This window comes from Haliaeetus leucocephalus, unplaced genomic scaffold, assembly GCF_000737465.1.
Source record: "Haliaeetus leucocephalus isolate CR32 unplaced genomic scaffold, Haliaeetus_leucocephalus-4.0 Scaffold251, whole genome shotgun sequence".
NCBI lineage: Eukaryota > Metazoa > Chordata > Aves > Accipitriformes > Accipitridae > Haliaeetus > Haliaeetus leucocephalus.
Window position 1 is genome coordinate 5,079,431 of NW_010972687.1, and position 20,098 is coordinate 5,099,528.

General features: G+C 37.0%; 1 protein-coding gene across 3 annotated transcripts in view; it reads right to left on the reverse strand.

Moving 5' to 3' along the window:
* Nucleotides 1-337: 337 nt before the first annotated feature.
* The window catches only part of TLE1 (transducin-like enhancer of split 1 (E(sp1) homolog, Drosophila)), a 78,868-nt gene continuing 59,107 nt past the window's right edge, over nt 338-20,098 (reverse strand). For all 3 annotated transcript variants that reach the window (XM_010568629.1, XM_010568628.1, XM_010568630.1), the window contains 6 exons: nt 14,608-14,857; nt 12,625-12,872; nt 10,514-10,661; nt 9,967-10,117; nt 9,466-9,542; nt 338-9,296 (listed from right to left, as the gene is read on the reverse strand). In XM_010568629.1, coding sequence (XP_010566931.1) covers nt 9,189-9,296; nt 9,466-9,542; nt 9,967-10,117; nt 10,514-10,661; nt 12,625-12,872; nt 14,608-14,857 — 982 coding nt within the window. In that variant the 3' untranslated portion in view covers nt 338-9,188. The remainder of the gene's footprint in view (nt 9,297-9,465; nt 9,543-9,966; nt 10,118-10,513; nt 10,662-12,624; nt 12,873-14,607; nt 14,858-20,098) is intronic.

Here is a 20,098-nt window from a genome sequence, read left to right on the forward strand (position 1 = left end):
CTCTCTCAGGATTCACGGAAAAGTCGACTTTTTTATTGAAAGGCCCTACAAAACTGAGGTAAAGTACAAGATTAGAAAGGTAGCTCTATTAGAAATGACAGAGGATGAAACTCATTGCATATCACACCATAAAGAGCACATGAGAATTTGTTTAAACACAACAAAGGTGAGTTTCCTAGCGGAAAGGAATTTAATGCTAAAATCTATCAGAACTAATGTGTGGCCCATGACTTTTACACTCAGCAGTTACAGTATAAATCAGCTCCATTTCACTGTAACTGCTCCAAAATCAAACGTTTATTGTGGATGTACACATAGAACAAAATAGCCAAAAAATTGTTCCTACTCTGATGAAGGCTAGACCAACCAGAGGCAATTATAAATTTTTTTTTTTGAGCTTAGCTTCATAAATTGTCTTTCAGTTTTGTCGCTAAACCTTTGAATTTCATATGTACTAATATCATTTAAATACATGGTGGCTTTTGCCCATCTGTACAATGAAATTTCTGGATAAGGCTCCAACATCTTACCTCCCATCTTCCAATAGGAAGGAGGTGGGGGGCAGCAAAACCTATCACTAATGCTTAAGCTTCCTGGAGCAGGCTGGCTACAGGCATAGCTAGGATAATAACTTGTACCCTCCTTCAACCACACATAATACAGTCTTTATTCAGCAAATAGCAAAGTCGTTTCACACCATGCCAAAGGTCAGCTTTTGCTGTATTAATAGCTGCTCTGGGAGGATCAGTGTTGTGCTATCCCACATTTTTTCCAGGGCCTGGAGATGCAATTTCCTACAATCTGCAGGCAATTTCCCACCAATTTTCTTGGGGAGCTAATAGGCTGTGACAGGAGATGGAGCTAGCAAGCAGCAGGCGGCATCAGAAAAGACAAATTGCATCTCTGCCACCTAACTGGGCAATCTAGAAAGACAGAGTTTATAGCTTTGTAGTGTTATTGGGCCCCATGCTAACAGCAAATCATTCAAGCTGCTATCTGAATTTCGTATTCTTTTCCTTCTGAATTTATCGCCACATATCACTTTGTAGCACTTTTTCTACAAATGACAGTTAAACACAGATCATGTATGATTACTAGTTTAACTGCTTTTTAACTAGACAAGCCTTGCTAAATGCTATTCACACTCAGAAACAGAAATATACAGTCTCACTGTCAAGCACAGTGATATTTTTGATTATTTTCATACTTGTCAAGGTACAAAGCAGATGCCTACAGAAAGGGACTGATTTGTAAGCTAAATTCAATTGAATCACACAGTGCAAACTATGGGAACATTTTAAAAAGTCACTACAGTGAGCACACCTATCATGGTGAGAAAGTCCCACTGATCATATATAGTACAAAACAAAAGCATAAAAAAAAAAAGCCAGATATGACCAGTAAGTTCTCCCTCTACTCTAGCAGTGTGTGAAACATAAAAAGTTAAACCGAACAATCTACGATCAGTTCAAAACCATCCATATACCCATTTACCTTACAGATTTAAAATTATTTAAAGTTAGTAAAACTAGTAAAGCTCTAAGAATGTATCACCATATCCACTTGAATAGAAATGAAACTGATTTAAAGCTGCTAACCCTCACCTAAGATATAAAAAATTAATGAATTAAAGAAAATTATTCAAAGGCACAGAACACTAGCAACTATTGCAAGTTATATCTGTCACTGTACTTCCCCTTACTATCACAGCAAACCCAGGGGATAAATACTGTAAACACATTCTATTACAGAACCCTGTATATCTGTATGTTTTTCTTCAAAATATAGAAGAACAAGTTTCTGAAGGCATGGAGATCATTAAAAACAACCAACATTATTAATGAAATTATTATAATTAGCAAAATTTGCAAGGTTAATATTTCCCCCCCCCTTTTAGAATAAATTAGGTAGAGTAAAAACAATCCCATCTAAATTATTGCTGTCCACTGAGAGACAAAATTAGTACTGAGATGTATAAAATTTTACTATAATGCAACCCTAAGGATTTTTTTAATTACTTAAGTAATAAAAAAAATGTAAAATTACAGTGAACAAAGTGTTGAAATATTCTGACATGCATTTTGAAACTCTCACATTTAAACCACTTGTCATTAATATCCCCATTTCATATTTGTGGTTTTTAATAAGTTACAGCTAGATAAAATACTGAAGAACCAGGCAGAATTATAAATAGAGTACCAGGTCAATAACTTGCACTCAAAGAAGAGTGTCTACATAAACAAATAAAAAAAACTATGAAAACCACTCAAAAACCAGAAGTACTTCCTTAAACAGATTCACTGATAAAAACACAAAAGAGTATCAGGACTTGAGAATCTTCAGTTTAACAAATGAAAATTAATGATTTCTCTATGCAAGTCTATAAACTTCTTGAAGTACACATTCAAAACTCAATTATATCATAGATTAGCGAATATTCACTCAACTGCTGCCAGAATTACACATCTCACATAATTAACAATCAGAAAGACAGAGAAAGGTAGAAGCATTATGTATGTATAACGCATTAAAACATCTCTAGAGGACTAATACATATTCAGGAGGAAACACAGGGGAGCACAGTAGTAAACTGGTCCCTGTATGAAAAGGGAACTTATCCCAGGAAGTATATTTAGCATGGCCAGAAAAGTTGAATCACTCCAAAGTTTTGCTGCATGCATGGCATGCTAAGCAAATACCAAACTGACATTAAGGTCATTTACATACTTAACAGCAGTTGTTTGGCTGATTCATCAACATTCAGAAATATTTTGAATTTGCAAAGCCATCAGATTGTATATTTACTTGAAACCTAATTAAGAAAATACTCAGGTCCAACTGCAAAAAATAACAATAGCTGATTATTTTTTAAGAATAAAGGGAAGCTTCATTGCTCTCCAAAGTATCTTGCTACAGCAAACCACAAAATAAGAGTTATTCAGCTTATCGTAATTGCAGCCAATTTTTAAAGTAAAGGGGTAATCCACTGTGGATTGCTGTAAGGAAGTGCGACAAAGACTGCAAAATGAACAGATGGATTTTATTTTAAACAAATTAGGCTCACTACCAGGAAAGTAACAAGTGATTTCTAAGTTTCCCAATGCTATGGGTTAATTTCCGTTTATGACCCCTTCATTCTGCTTGTTAACTTTTTTAAACTGCCATTAAAAATCAGTCCTTGAAGGAAAACCAGCTTTTATTATTTGCAGTTAAAAGCTATCATCTCCATTTTCTATGCTAATGACAGAGTATACAAAAGGGATAATAGTATGTTTGATTACTTAATCTCCAAACTATGCATTATCTTTGCCTCTAACTCATTCTTGGCAGGAAACAGAGATAGAAACAAAGTTCAAGAGATGCTATACCTTTGTACTGTGAACATAGCAAAGGCAATCCTTGCCAAGCTCTATGCAATAGCAACTGTCTAGTGCTCCTTGCAGCATCTCTTCTATGAATCAACATAAACTTACTGTGGGCAAAATCACATGTAAAATTTTAGGCAATATCTCAAAATTTAAGTTTTACCTCAGAAGCCACCACAGAATTTTTCTATGGCGAGTCAACTACACTGACCAGCAATTCCACAAACAATGAAAGTATGAGTATGGAACAATGATGCTATCTTATCTCTGGGTGCTTGCTTTAGTAAGGGCAATTATTACAATATACACTGACTGATATTATCTATGCAGCTATCCACTAAAAGATTCAATCAGATTCTCCTGTAGTCTACCTATCACGAACAGACTTGTTAACAAAATTCTTACTAATGCATGAGCCAGAAAGGGCACAGCCTGTTGTTCAGCTTCTAGGAATGAACTGTGGACTTGGCAATAAGGAATATGGGGGAAGAAAAACCCACAAAACTCTGCTCAGATTTTAAAATGATAACTAATATTGGTCCCCACACCACCAATTTTTTGGTATTCAGTTTTCTGAGAATAGCACTTTAGCTCCAAGGAAACACAAATCCAGCTCTCTCAAGAATTAATGTATCATAGAAGCAATAGGTTCTTTTGTTTTGAGATATAGCATCTTTAAGAACATTCTGCCCTCTGAAAACAATTATTCTTTCATTCTTATTTCCCTTCATGTTTTCTTATTGTATTCAATTTATAGATATTTTAAAGTTAAGTAAGAAGAAAAAAATTAAATAAATCAACACAAAAAAAGGCAAAAAAAAAATCCCCATGTGCTTAAAGGGTGTTCAGAGCACAGTTTTTTCTCGTTTAGAAAATGTTTAAGTGACTGTTTGAGCTCTCCTATATAGTTGAACAGAAATTCCAAGTGAACTTCTCAGAAATGTCTGTAAGCTAGACCCACAGGGCAGATTTTTAAAGCACCCAGTTCCTACATGTCTGGTTTCCCTAGCAAAATCTACCACGCTGCACTAAGCACTTAAGCTGCAATGGGACATCTGGGAGCATGTTGCTGAAAAAGGGATTATCAATTGCTGGAAAGCTGATCTTGAGCTATAAAAATATTAGGTAATAGGAAATGTTGAGAACTGGCTGTGATTTAACTCTCGTTCCTCTTAGGATTAGATGACTGCTTATGGATGTCAAAGAAATGCCCACTTCCAGTTCCAACACACAGCTCAGGTGTCCTTGAATTACTATGCAGAAACATCTGAACAACTTCATGGAGAAATAGAAGTCAGTGAAATTGCATACTGAAATCTCATTCTAGGTGAATTTTGTAGATTGCATTTTACAATACCAGTAAAATGTCTGTGTGTCTATGTTCCCATTCTCCACTGTCCCTCCATGTATTCCCTACCAGAAACTCTTTCTTTCATTCTGGTGTTCATCAGGTCCTACTCTGAGCTGCTTCATCTTTCCCATTTTGTAGTAAGAGACCTCTCTCTGGCAAGACACCATGATTTAAGTCTTGTATAGACCTACCTTCTCACATTCTTTCTATGTGCTTGTGGTAGGAAAAAAAATAAAATCCTTCAAAGAGACAGCACAGTTGGAGCCAGTCCAGCTTCTCCAGTGAAGTGGCTTAAGGGGTAAACACTTTATCAGTAGTGCGAAACCTGAATTCAGTACTCTTTCTTAGCTTGAAAACATTAAAATCCACCTTTCTTAATCACTAGAATGGTGGAAATTCCCCATCGACTCAAAATTGCACCAACATAATAGAAAATATAAAGGACTACTCTAACTAGGTTACATGATCCCACAGGCTCATAAGTGGGGCAATCTTTCCACAAAAAACAAAACAAAACAACAACAAATAAACAACAAAAAACCACCACCACAAAAAAAATATAAAAATCTATTTGTCCATCTGGGTTTAAGTTACTCAAGTTAACACTTCTGAAAATTCTACCTGCTTCACCAATGCAAAGATGTGACAGAAAAAATTATGGTCAATCATTTATACAGGAAAGTATGAGACTAGATGATAGATTCTACTTTGATGCTTGTATTAAAAAACAACACTATTATTTTACCAGTCTATGAACTTTATATTCATTTGGTGCTCCCTCTTCCCTTTAAAGGAACAAAAGCTTTTGAAATGCCAAACAAATTTAAAAGACTTAATGTGGATGAAAATTCTCTCTCAAGGACCAACCGCTTGTGGGTTGATGTGGCAAGCCATCTTTGCTTGGAACTATAATCAAAAAGAGGTACTCTGACACACTGACAAATGCATTGTGTGGAATAATATAATGATTTTCTGCACAATTGATTTATAAAAGGTTATGCCTAGCGCACATATACAAAATATACATATTAGAGCCGGCAAAGGATTTTGTTCACTTGAATTGATATTACCACAAATCTCCTCTTCATCAGTTATTGTTTGCAGTGACATCCAATATGTCATTTGTAAGGACTCCCTGCTTCTATCTGGCACTAGTGTTTGCCAGAGTGGCATTCAGACTTCTCTGAATACTGAGGGCCACCCAGCAAACAGTGTCCCAGAAAGGGGCTAATCAAAGGAACCTTTCAGGGTTGTAATTAAATTGACAAAAAAAAAATAATAATTACCTACACCATAGGTACTGCTGTACCTCTTTTTTCCACATGCTTTTCCCAGTGCCGCTTCTGTTACTGCTGGTCTGGGTTGGTCTGTTTCTTTGTTCAATATACAATTATTTCCACCCACTAATTTAAACAGGGGTATAAGAACTTACAGAAGTTTTAAGCTCTACAAGTTTTAAATCTTGTAGGTAATAGTGTAGACAGACATGCCAAGATTTCACCAAATGTATTTTTTCATTAAAAATTACATCTGCTGGTGGAATAGGCTTTACTGTTTGACAGATGAAAAAAAAGTTTCAAAAACTATAAGTGAAACCTGAAACAAACAAAAAAAAAATAATTCAGAGGACTATTGTATGATGCCTCCCCAAGTTTTTAAAACCAAGGCTTAAAGTAGATCTGATTGGGGAAAAAAAGAAGTAATTTCTTAATTACAACCGAGAAGCATATGGTACAAATATGATTAAATTCATTCACATGCATAAATAATGTCCAATTCCATAACTGCTCTGACTCATTGTGCATTCTAGAAGCTAACAAGAAAAGACAAGGTATTTCATTATTTTCCTGACACTAGGATTTTGAACCTCCTGATTGCCAAAAATGTGGTCTTACTAACAACCCCTATGTTGCAATTTATAGCAGATCTATTATATACACGTGTATATATTTTTAAGTTACACAAATGTGTTAGAATGCTTGCATTCTTAGTTCCTCTAATATCAACTTTTAAGAAAGGTAAAAGAACACCTATAAAGTAAAAGCCAAGGTGATAGTAGTTTGGAAGAAATCCAAATGTTCCTAACTATAGCAAATTTGCCAGAGCTGCTAAAGAAAGTCAATGATCATTGAGAGATTCAGACATTTGGAAAAACTTCAATATGAAAACAGGGTCAGCATAAAAATCAAGTAACCTAGTACATACTCTATTTTTAAACTTTCCCTTTTTAAAATGGCATAGCACTTCACAGTATTTCAATGTAGCAAATATAATTATTTCTTTGAAAAGCCTGATGATTCTGCTTTTTGCCTTACTATGTGTGAAAGGAACATGACCACCACCTAAACTGGTCTGTCATTTTCATACAAATGGATATTCACAACACAGCAATAGACAAAGATATTGATACATATGGATAGAACACTAATTTTAAATGTCTAGGAGACCAGGTTATCCTGAATGGTTAACATTTTACATTCTAAACGCAAAGTTAATGTATTAAGGCTATTACAATTCTAGATACTACAAAATGGTCTCAGTAGAATGGTCATGTAAATTGACAAGAAAACTGATGTCTCTTCAGACTGGAAATTGAGAGAAAATTTGCCCTCAGATGAGAAGTTCTCTTTCCAGTCAATGCACCTGTCAGTCAAACTTGTTTCTTCCTAGTTATGTGTCTTTGAAAGAGCAGGGATACAGGTCATTGTCAAATGCTAGCAAAATGAGAAAGCAGCTCTTCAAAGATGAGTCTTAACCTGTCTGCCAGTTTGTGTAATCTGAATTATTTGTTCAGAGATATCCTTCTGTTCATCTGTACTCTCCATTAGCAACAGAAATTCTAATTAAATTACTGAATGCAGGAAATGTATGGCCCTCACTGGTGCAATAGCTAGGTTTGTCCAGCACACAGTGGTAAGAACTCGTTAATCTGAAAAAACATAGTTAGAATAAAATGTACACATTCTCTCCTCATCCATTTCTCTTGAGTACACCAAGAAAACTTGATTTGAAGATGCATAGCTTTGGTAACTGGCTGCTTAGCATGGCTCTTCACAGATGTAAAACACTAATGCAACAGTGGAAAGGACTCGAAGATAGCTCAGTATGAATACATAGAGCCTATAGGCCTGCGTAACATGGGACACTCAGGAAAATTAATTCTAATTAATTTGTACAGTGGATTAGTTAAAAATCAAAATATTCCTTTGTCAATATTCTCACAAGAAATTAAGAAGTGAGTTTAACTTAGTTTAGGTTAATTCACTTCACTTGCAGCACTGCAAGTATTTGACATGGTTTAAGTGATCCCCTGTAAAACTCACACTTTTGGTAATTTAATTAAATTTACCTGAGTATCTAAGTATAGACAAGACATTAAAAAGGAAATGGTCACTAACTGCCACTTCTCTGTAAAATATGAAGGATGCAACTTATCTAGCTTTTTTAAATCACAGACATCCTCAGTTAATGAATAAGGGCTCTGATGTATTTAGTTGAAATGTAGTCTTGCATGAGTTCTGTTCAGCTGGGGGAGAAATAAGAGGGAAATCACCTCTTCTAGAGAAATGACAAAATGAGTTATAATCAGGCACATATTACTGTATCTGCCAAAGAACATATATATGGGACATCAGAATAAACTTAAAATAAACTGCACAACTTCATGAAATGTTCAATTTTTATATTTACACTATAATTAGTACAAAATTGCCTTTTAAGTTTTCTGTAGCACAAGACAGTATCTACTGGACTTGATACCCTAATATGTCAAAACAACTACTCTGAAGTATGATAAAGGAATCTAGAAGAGTTATAAAGAATAAGACACCATTTTCAAACTATACATAGTGTTTGCTTTTGCTTCTAAAAAGGTACTTATATCCCCAAAAGGTTTTTAATTTTAAATAAGCAGGGCAGGCAGGGAGGGGGCGGGGGGGAAGACTGGTTGTTGGTACTAAAGCCTTTACTGTAATAAACTAAATATATTTACAATTTATACAAATGTTTGACCTTCAACAAAAATACAAAAACATATCACAAGATGCAAAACCAGGAAACAAGTTCATCTGAGACACCACTGCTCTACACAGGACAGAATGCAACTTGAACTGCAAGGAACAGAAAGGTATTTATCCCCCATATTCAGGCAATGAGAACAATTTGCATGAGGTCACAAAGAAAGAAAAAAATAAAAGGCTCCAACATTCTTCAGTAGACTTGGCTTTTAAAAACTATATCAAAAACCTAGGCTACATCTGTCCATCTTGTCTCTGTGTTCCATTTGGTCCACGTAGCCAGTATTTAGTTGCTGGATGTTGCCTTCTATTTTGAAAAATCGGAGTAGTTTCATGGCAAGGTCTGGAACCTCAATACTTTTGTTCCTTTCTAAAAGGCAAAACCTTTCTACTTCTACAATTAAGAACAATTTTGGCCCAGTTCAACTTCTAAAAGTTATATCCCCATCACATTTCTCAGTAGATAACTTCATAGACTGTAGCCTTTTTGTCTCCAGAGCCAGTGACTATGTACTTATCATCCACAGAGATGTCACAGCTAAGCACTGACGAAGATTCTTTGGACTAGAAGAAAAATAGAAATATATTACATCATTAAAAAAAAAAAAAAAAAGGTCTGTTACCCTCATCTCAGCATCCCATTTTGGGTAGATGACACAGGTGTAGATATCCGAGTCCACTCTTGGAACTCTGGGTATTCTAGTTTTTTGTTTAAAAGCATCATCATCCTCACCTGGAAGATACTGGCTCCATAAGGAGTTCTCCATGCATTAAGAAGGTTATCTTTCCCAGTACTCACAAACCATTTACCTAGAATATAAAACAGAAGGACTATGAAAATATATGAAACACACATCTGACAAGATTCTGGGTTTTCAACTCACATCTATGAAATCTATTAACTAAGTACCTTTATAAAAGCTCTCACCACTAATCAACATAGTACTTTTGCTTACAATGCGGACACTCATGCTTTGGCAGTCTGTTACATACTAGGAAATCCCTAGACTCTGTAAGTAGAAATAGCTTTTTACATGTAAATCAACCCTCACAAAAGCCTTTAGACAAAGAGATGGTTGTTTGTAGATAAGTACATTTGAATTCATAAAGCAGAGATATTTATTCATTACTTAAGAAACTGAGATACTAAATAAGTTCTGATTATCAAATGAGCTATGACTATGTAGTAACTAATCAGCAAAGCATGAATTAGAGCCCTGTCAGAGCAACTTACCACAGTAAGCAAACTTGAGTGACAATACACAACTCTCATGAAGGTGCAGTTGATATTTGTCTGGTTTATTTACATGTAGCACTTCTACGTTGCTGCTCTCCATTCCCACAGCTAGCCATTCACCAGTAGGACAATAACCAAGGGAAAATATCTGAAAATTAAACCACATTTAGACTTTTTTTTTCCCTAAAGATACACTTTTTTTTTTTTCTACAGTGGTTAAATTAATTGGGAGAGGGAGACAGAGAGAGAGAAGGGCAAATAAAGTTCACATAGTTCAATAGCAAGACTGCTGTTCAAAATTCAAGTGGCTAGCTAACCCCTGTTCTTACCTATTAAATTAGAAAAATACGAAAAGAGAGTAGTGTCAGGCTATCATTTTGTTCTGGAAGCTAAACATATGAAAGCTACAAAATATTGTGTTGTGAGCAGCTAAAAGGAAGAGAGGGAACAATGTGCCAGTTGCACTGGGCTCAATCTCAGCTTTCATCCTACATGTTTCCTTCCCACCGCACCCTCCCCGCAAGCTGTAGGGAAATCCACTTACCTGTGATGTGAAGTCATGCTGTTGTAGCTGTCTCCCCTCTCTCAAGTCCCAGGATCTGACAGTGTTATCCAAACCTCCTGTCCAGAGCTTGGTACCATCATTAGAAATGTCAATACAGCTGGCTCCATCTGTGTGGCCCTGGAATTGCCTGATAAAACAAACCAGATTGAATAATGATTTCCTGCCAGAGCTCAAGGTAAACACTGTTGTGGTGTTAGTTTTGGACTCTGTGTGTGTGTGTCATCTCTTCTGTGTCTGCTGATGGGCAAAAATCAGTCCCTCCCTTTTACTGAGCATGAAATACAACAGTATTACAAAAACATTTTCCAGGTGCTAGAGAAATGAATTGCATCATGGCTAGCTGAAGAAAGTCAAAGATTTCCTATCAGGTTTTGAAATGCCAAAAAAAAAGCTTGTGAGAACATTAAAGTACAGTAACTACAGTTAAAAGCATTAAGGACAACTCAGATTAAAACAAGTGCTGAGGGAACAAAACTCCTCCAGTTTCAGAAACAGCTTCTGTATTTTCTTTTGGCTGCAAGTCAAGACGATAAATAATAAGTGGAGATATTAATAGGAAGGGATCCAGACAGAGATCCAGATAGTTAAACATAAGCACTACTGAGTCAGCAAAGTTGCATTCTCTGTGGCAGGAGATCACAAAAATCTAAATGGTGCAGTTTGTTTTAAAATCTTCTCATTAGTAATTCTCAGCTTTCAGCAACCAGAAGGTCATCTCAAGTTTTCCCTAATCCTTTGGCAAAAGCCTTCTGAGGCTCCTGCATTTTTCATCAGCAATTAGCTTTAGAAAAGTCCTATGCCTCAATGTGAAAGGTGGAGGGCGAGGGGGTGGGAAGACAACTAGCTTGGGAATGAAGGTTATGAATCACTAAGAGCTACCACAGAAAGGTCATGCGGCACATTTTGTTTTGTAGCTCTGGTCTCAAAATTCCACGTGTTATCAATTAGCAAGATCAGCCACCAAGTGGTGGGAACACCTACAGCAAACATTCAAAAGGCTAGACAGTCATAGATGGAGAGTGCACCTTTACAGGGACTATGCATGCATAGGGCAAACTGAGGATTTTTTATAACTAAAATCTTTGCTGACCTCAAAGTCCAACAGAAAGTAAAATTTGCATGCACATCAACATGACTCTGCATATAAGTTTAGGCTAATTATTGATATACAGGAAGTTTAACTGAAACACAGCAGACTAAGCAGATTCTTCAGTGTTTGTCTTCAGAACTTTTAAAGTATCACTGGCTTTCCCAATTTAGGCTCTCTTCTCATAATACTGTAAGCCACCACTACTTTGGTAAGCATAAACCAAAATTTATCTTCTAGTAAACCACACAGCTAGCTGCTAAGAGCTATTTCATACGTGGACCTATCTTTCTTTCACTGTCATAGCAGTCATGCTGAATGTTGACCTGCCAGACACTTTAATCTTCTACTAATATATTCATTAATCAAAGGTCTAACAAAGATTTTAAAAGTAATTTACATGGCAACCCATTTATTATACTCTTTGCAGCCCATTCTAAAAGTTTTAGAGATCAAATTTCCCCCAAGACCTCAAATACCTTTCTCTCATGAATGACCAAACATCACTCCTTTACACTTTCCTAAAGAACTGAGAGGATCCACACTTTCAACTGCTTTTGTAGATTAATTTTATTACTTATCATCACTAAATAAGAACTGAAAATTCTATTTATTACTTAACAATGTTTAAGACAAAGGAAAAAGAACAAACCTCAAAGAGTTCCCTAAAAGGCATGTTCAGTCTACATCAATCACCAATCAGCAGAAATGCTGCTTGTAGAAACCTGCAGACAAATCCCAACTAACTGAAACCAACATGAACTTCTACACTCACTGCAGCAGGTTATGGACCAACCCTTTAGGCCCTGAATGTGCACCTTCCAAGACTAGGTTGAAGCTACCAGAACTAGTTTCTGCCCAACTCGGGTGCAAACTGCATTCTTTGGATAAGAAGTACTATTTACTTTGCTGTCATGAACCACTATTCAGGGAGATAAATATTTATGTAGCTATCCAAAGAGTAGCTTTAATAGAAGTTTTCTTTAAACAAGTAATGACTCACCTGACCAATGTCTGATTGTGCAGATCCCACACTGCAATGTTCCCATCGCTGCAGCAGGAAAAGCACACCTTGGAATCAGGGCTGATAGCCAGAGCGTAGCAGGCAGGCGCTGAGGATGTCAGTTCTGCTTTTATACGAGGAGTTGGTGCTGCCAGGTCCCATATGGATAATGTGCTGGCTTCCCCGCCAACTATTAGGGTGCATCCATCAGGTAGCAATTTACAAGAGCGGATGTAGTTGTCTCTGTTCTGTACAACACAAATCACCTCAGTTATGTTAATACATACCTGCCAATAATGACCACTAATATGATTCTGACTGCATCCAAGTTTTATCAGTATGCTATTTTTTCCATTACCAAAGTAGTAAAGAGAAACTAGCAGATCCTAAAAGGTTTCAAACACCTACTTCTCATCACTAACCAGAGACTGCAGCTCTAGAAATTAAACTGCAGACTCCTGTTGCCACAGTCTACTCTGTTTTAAACGTGATGAATGGCAAGTCTTCCGTCTCATTACACAAAACCATAGCCAAAGTATGCTTGTATTTCTGCAAGTGCACTCTATGAGCTAAGGTCAGCAAATGAGCTTTGATTTGACATTTAGATAACCCTATATGAAAATGCAGTTCATGTCTCATGCCTTTCATATTTTGGAGTTTTCTATCAAATACTATTTTGCATTCACCATTTTAAAGTTAAAATATTAAGTATCCCCATACTGCTCCTGGATTTACATTGGTCCTTTGCTGTTCAACATGACTCTTACCGTATTTATATTATCAGTTTCACATTTGTGATACTATTGCTGATTGAGAGGTACTACAGGGGATTTAGAGGTGGAAAACATTTCAACCTTCATTTATTGGAAGCTTGAGTTCTTAAATGTATTGGAAGTCCATTTCTCCATAATAGATGCCAGATTAACATGGTAACAGTTCTTTAGAAAATGGAGGGTTAAGAGCTGTAACTAAAAACATACAAAAAAGCACTGCAAGAAGTAGTCAACAACATTACTACTACTACTACTTTTTTTTTATTCACAGCAAGAAGCAGTAAGTAGTGCAGTGGAAATGTTGGCTTAGTGAGTCAGCCATTGCTGCTCCATAACTAAAATGAAGGCAGCTAGGACTATGCATTCAAACAACTGTCACAGAACAGAATAAATATTCAACCATACTTTTACTACTAGTCAACTAACATAATGGTAGCAGTAAATAAAGGGAAAAGGCTAAAAAAACCCAAACCAAACCAAAAACCCCACCACATTTAATTGGATCAACAATGAAGCTAGAATTATTTTCATTCAGAATATATATTACTGTGCTTTATGACATGAAGTCTTCTCAGTTAACATTTCATAAACATCTATGCTGCTTCTAATATGAGAAGCATCTTTTACTGAGCCATTACCTTTTTTGAGTCAGCTTTTCAGCTACCTATACTACTGCACTCAGTCCCTTTTGTATCCTGCAGATGTGAAAACAACCAACCAAAATGTGTAACTTGAGGATCACCAACAAAAGCATAGCCAGACTTAAAGTGACCTTGGTACCTTGTCACATCATTTCATTATGTGGTTGCTACCCTCTTACAAAAAACAGAGGTTGTCACTCCTGGTGTGAGTGAAACACCTAGGAACATTCTGCGCAGCCCTGCATAAGCCAGGCTACATTCCTTTTAAACTCATGCAAAAAAATCATCAGCATGACTGGGGGAGGGGAAATCAGGTACACTCTTTACTCAGAAGTCTTACCTAATCTGTTATTTGACCCTTAGTGATGATATTTATCCCTAAACAAACCAGCACTCTTCTCTGTAACTCCACCTGTTATGTGTTAAAAAGACAGCTAAACACATAAAGCAGGAAACAGAACTGCCTGCTATTTCCTTGTAATACGAACAAAATCCAGACAAGGACAACTATTTCCTTACTGAGTCTCCAAGGAGAAGCTACCCTTGTGCACAAGTTCCTGATCACCTACCAGGCAGTCCAGCTGAGAGACAGGGCTCTTGTTGCCAGGCTGGCTGATGTCCCAGACTTTGACGCACCCCTTCCCACCCGTGTACACATGTCTCGTGGGGTTGCTGATGGTAACTGCACACACCACTTCCCCGTGGTTCAGAGTGTTGATCTGACGGGCATGGCGAGGAATTCCTGGACCGATGAGGGCATCAGGAGGGAAAGGAACCGGCTGCATCTGACCATCTGCAGTAACGTGAAAGGAGTAGGCACTTTTGGGGAAGCGAAAGAAGAGAGAAGGGGGGGGAAAAAAAAAAAAAAATCAGCCAGTTACAGTGCTCTAACACAAGAAAAACACAGTATTTTTTTTATTTGATTACTTTGCCAATCTTTTTCTCATAAAAATCAGAGCTACAGTGCCAAGTAATACAGGCACATGAAACCTCAGAGGGAGACAAGGATTCACAACAGGTACTTTCAGCTTGCCTCACCTAAAGCATTTGTGCAGTGGGGAAGCATGTTAAATTCTACCCTTAATTCTAGAGACCAAGGTCAGGGCTGCTATCCCTCAGCCACCTGGATAACCAAAAGATCTTTAAGCCCCTGGTTTTTAGCCAGCAGTTCCAAGCAGCACCAGAAATCCTGCAGCAGCAATCCCTCACCAAGCAGTACTCCTTCAGCCTTCTTCTACAAGCCTTGCACCTGTTGCCCTGCAGTAGCATTAGCCAAAGTTCAACTTCTGCTCCATTCTTGCACCTCATCTTTAACATCAGCACCAGCTGTGCTCACATGCCTCTTTCCAGCTGCTAACTAGTGCTTTAAACAGAAAATAGAAACACGCGAGTGGTTGCACACACCTTTCATCAGAAAGCTGATACCATCTTCTCATAATTATGTTTTCTTGAATAAGTATTTTGGAAAAGGTGAAAGGCTCAATTTCCCAGGTAGTTTTGGCACTTCTGTAACACCTTTTATTTGTATTCAGTGCATGATTTCAAGTATATGGAAACTGAGGGTTACGGAAGTGAATCCCAGCACTGAATAAAAAGACTCCTCCTTGGTGAAAGTGCACAAAATTATTTCTTCATGTTGACTGTAATATTTAAAGTCAGCTCTACTCAAGGACCAGAGCACAAATAGCAGCTAATAAAGGTTTCAGGTGCAGGGGTTCTTCTTGGTTTGTTTGTTTTAAATAATAATGAAAATACTACTGCAAAAGGCTAGTTTTTGTTATACTGGTGAGCTCCTTTTTTGCTTCTTCTGTTTTATGCACATCCATAGTTCACATTTTTGATGCTGCTGTTACATTAACAGCATTCTTCAAGAGGACAAAGTGGATAAAAAAATGGTGAGATACGAGTATCCTTTTTTTTTTTTTTTTAACCAATGAGCTACTGTCTCCCTAGTGATACCTTTATTCTTCTAATATATTCTTGTGTTCAAAATTGCCCTTTCTTTTCCAAATGTACCTCCTTCTTCAGAAATCTTCAGTCACTGTAGCTCAAGTATTAGTATTGCATCCCTTTTCCAAGGACCCAACAATAGATAATTCAATTTAATCTTCTGTTCTGAGCTTTGAGCTAGTATTTTCAAAGTATTTCATTGCATGTTTCCAACTATTGCACAGTTTGAAAGGAAGGAACAAGCAAGATGCCTGGATATGTAACAGACATCACAGAGCAACTGAATATGCCCAGGAGCGGACCAGAAGATATTCCTTTAAAAAAGAGTGAGAAGTGGAGAGGTGAAAGAACTCAACAGTTCTTTCATACAGAAAGTAACAGTGGAAACAGTCACCCCATGCAATATCACAGTTTTCTCAGACGGAAAGGGTAAAAACTGGTTAACAGTAACTGCTATTAAACAAAGAAATTAATAGAACATATACATGCAATTCCTGTACTTCATTCATGTTTCATGGTTGGACATGGGAGTTGAAAACCTGCTCAGAGAATACACAGAAATAGAGGATGAGCAAGTCCAAAAGATGACAAATATTTTTTGTCATGGAAATGTCAGGAATGGGAAATGCAAGATAATAAAGGAAGTGCAAAGTTCACTCCCTTGCATACAAGATACACAGTAAATCAAATGTATTTCTTCCCATTGGACCCTTTCTCTTTTTTTGTATGAAGAATTGCAGTAATGATAAAGGCTTCACTAGAAATCTCTATCATTTCTGTGAAGAGGAGTAGAGACAGGACTGTCCCAAATTAGTTATTCACTAAATAGATGAGACACGGGATGGGAGAGGAAGCAGAAGAGGAGTGGCAACAAGATTGCTCAAAGCTGAACAACTGCTCAGGTTCAGGTACAGAATCCAACTAAAGAGTCATAGCACTTAAGAGGCTGAAAACCTGGACCCCATCCTGGGCTCCAGACCAAAGTCAGTTGCAGAGTATTTGTTAGCAGTAAGAGTACACAGAACTGCACAACTTTGGAGTCTCAGCCTGCCTTTTTTTTTTTTTTTCATCATGGAGAGAAGAAAAACAATTAAGCAAGTATTAAGCAATTTTTTCCAGCATGTTTAAGATGAATAATCCCCTTGTACGTCTTTCTTTTTTTTTTTTTTTTATGGAAGCTTATAGCATAAATGTTCTGTTCAATTCAAAATACCTAAATAATTGGTGTCTTGAAATGCTTCTGTGCATACACACAGCTTCTCAGTTCTTGCTGAGATGGGGTGGGAGGAAGACAATAGGAACATTTTTCAAGTGCTTCATGCATACTGTAGAATTAATGATGACTATTCTGCTCTGAAACGCCAGGGACTTACCCAGTGTACTTTTAATCATATAGAATTTTACCTGTATGCCTGTGTTTAAAGTGCAGTTATATAGATCATATGAGTAGTCTCTCTTTTTTACTATCATGAGAGGGCATTTGCTTCCAAGGCTGGTTGGTCAGGACTCAGGATGACTGAGTTTGAGGGCCTAACAAACAGACCAGTGATAGTTTCTTACAAGCCAAGACAGCTTTTTCTACAGTGCAAGTTATCAGCAATCCACTGTGTAAAGAAATGGCTACACACTGCCAAATCCCTCTGCCTCTGCCAAGACAAGCACACAAAAAAGTAAATGTTCCTGTTTGCTTGAAGATGTGTGGCATGTCATGCTAACCTCACCACTGTCAGCATACTTTTGTGGTCTATTAACTTGTATCTACTAAGTATGATGGTATAACTTTTCACTACATGTACCTTTTACTTTGAAAAAACCTGCATCATTTGCAAGGCTGATGCTTGCTAGACATGGAAAGCTTCTACCTCCAGAACAACACAATACTGGAGGATAGCAGTGAAAACAAACTATTTGCAGCTCAATAGCTGTTGTCCTTGGCAACCTCTCATCAGGTCACTGTGACAGAGGGCCTGCTCTGCTACTTCTGCGGAGGACTGTACTTCCAGTGCTACACTTCCAAAGCTGTAGGTGTACTTACATACAATTAAGAAATTACTCCATTTTTAATGCACTAGATATATTGACAGGCCTGAATTCTCAAAATTGAGAAGCATTTTGGTTGTCCAACCTTAGAAGAGTCATGTTTAGTAAAATTTGGTAAATTATTGAGTTCTCTAAAGCTCAAGGTATTTCTTGACAGGCATCCCTTACCCACCCGTCTTTCTCCTCCACAAATTGCCACTGACACCTGAATTCCATAACACTGCAAAAATGTAATGTGCATTTTTGTCCTTTTATGATGATCTTTTAAACTGACAATGTATGCCAGAAACGGCTGTTCAGCTTCATGATGATCACGGATTTTTATCTCACTCACAGCATTCTGCCTTTATGAAATGTCTGGGTTCCATGATTATCCATCTTTGGTCAAATGACCATTAGCATTAAGGCAGCCCTTCCTCATGTTGGGCTAACAACCACAGTAAACAAAAAAAAAGTTCTTATACAATGCAATTACAATTTAACATAAACCAAGATAAGTACATATCAATTAATATGTAAATATATACTTTAATTGTACATTATGAAGAGTTACAAAACAAACTTGCATGCCTTTTATTTAGGGAAGAGTTCTGAGAAACAGTATACTGCCACTTATGATTATATTCTTTCTGAATAACAGAAATATTCTTCTGATATAGTGTATCCAAAGACTTCTCCCTCATCTGTGTCAAAGCAGCACTGAGAACCTGCAGAGTTCCTATACATTACAACATAGTAAGTGATACTAATACAATCCACTTTCTCAGCTTAAATCTGGTAACTATGGCTCTCCAATTTCCAATTAAGTATCAAATAAGTATATAATAAGTAAGTATCAACTGGCATGCTGAGGAGAGTTCAGAATAATTAATTCACTGCTCAAGAACATGGCAAATAAATAAACTACCTAACTGCCAGCTGCTCTAAGTATTCAGATTAATATAATGCATGCAATTCCTGCCTACTTAAAGTACCATGCCTTAAAAAAACCCAACCTTCTACTTCATCCCTCCAATTCAAACGGAATTCCTTAACTAGCACAAAAATACCCCAAGTGCAAAACACAAAAGCAGACAGTTCCTTGTACTGATGAGTCCATTTCACTTTCAGCTCTTCTTTACATTCCAGCTTATTTGTAGTTGTAGTTACCACAAGTGACTGAGTAGCGTGTTTCATTATATAGGACAAAATGCCAAGAAATAAGGAAAAAGGTATTTGTAAACAAAATCTTTAACTTCATACATATCACCAAATAATTCTATCCAGAGATACAAAGGGGTGGAAAAACAACCTGTTATTCTAGAATATAATAAAATTAGCCTTCCTTTAAAATATTCCTTATTGTACATTCACTGAACAATTGTGAAGATCAGGAGAATTGAAATCTTTTTAATTTTTGCCTTGACCAATTCCAGAACAGCATACTATTCCTTTCCAAAAACATAAAGAAAAATCAGCTTTTAACTAGAAGCTGAAAGAGTTAACATTTACCACATGGAATTTCCCTTTCCTACTAAAATGAAAAACATGCATTTTCAGCTCTTTCTGGTGTCTGTGTATAACACCTCATGCTTCAATTAAAACCACATTTGAAAAAAATACTGAGAAATACATTTGTCCTCAACACTACCATTAATTCACAATTTTAGACACCAGGGAAGCACTACTGTGGACATAAATCTTACCACTGAGCTTGAAAAATCTGTGTTCAGTGCACAGTCCAACTGTTAGAAGGTGTGGTTCACATCAAAGAGAAATCCACAAGAACATTAATTTAGCAGCTATAGAAGACTAAAAGCTAAATAAGTACGTTGCTAGGAAGGCTATGCAAAGCAAAAAAACGTGACAGCAATGCACCAAGAGCTTATAGTGCAGGGCATAGTTAAATGTATCAAAATGGCAAAGTGCAAGATTCAGATACCACATGTCCATGTCAGAAACTAGTACTGATTTCCCATCCCCAACCTAAGACAAAGATAGTTATTGATTAGGTGATGGCTGAAGGCAATCTGGCAGGAAAAAACACACCACCACCACAGCCCCTCCTTGCCCCCTGCCTCCCCCTCCCCC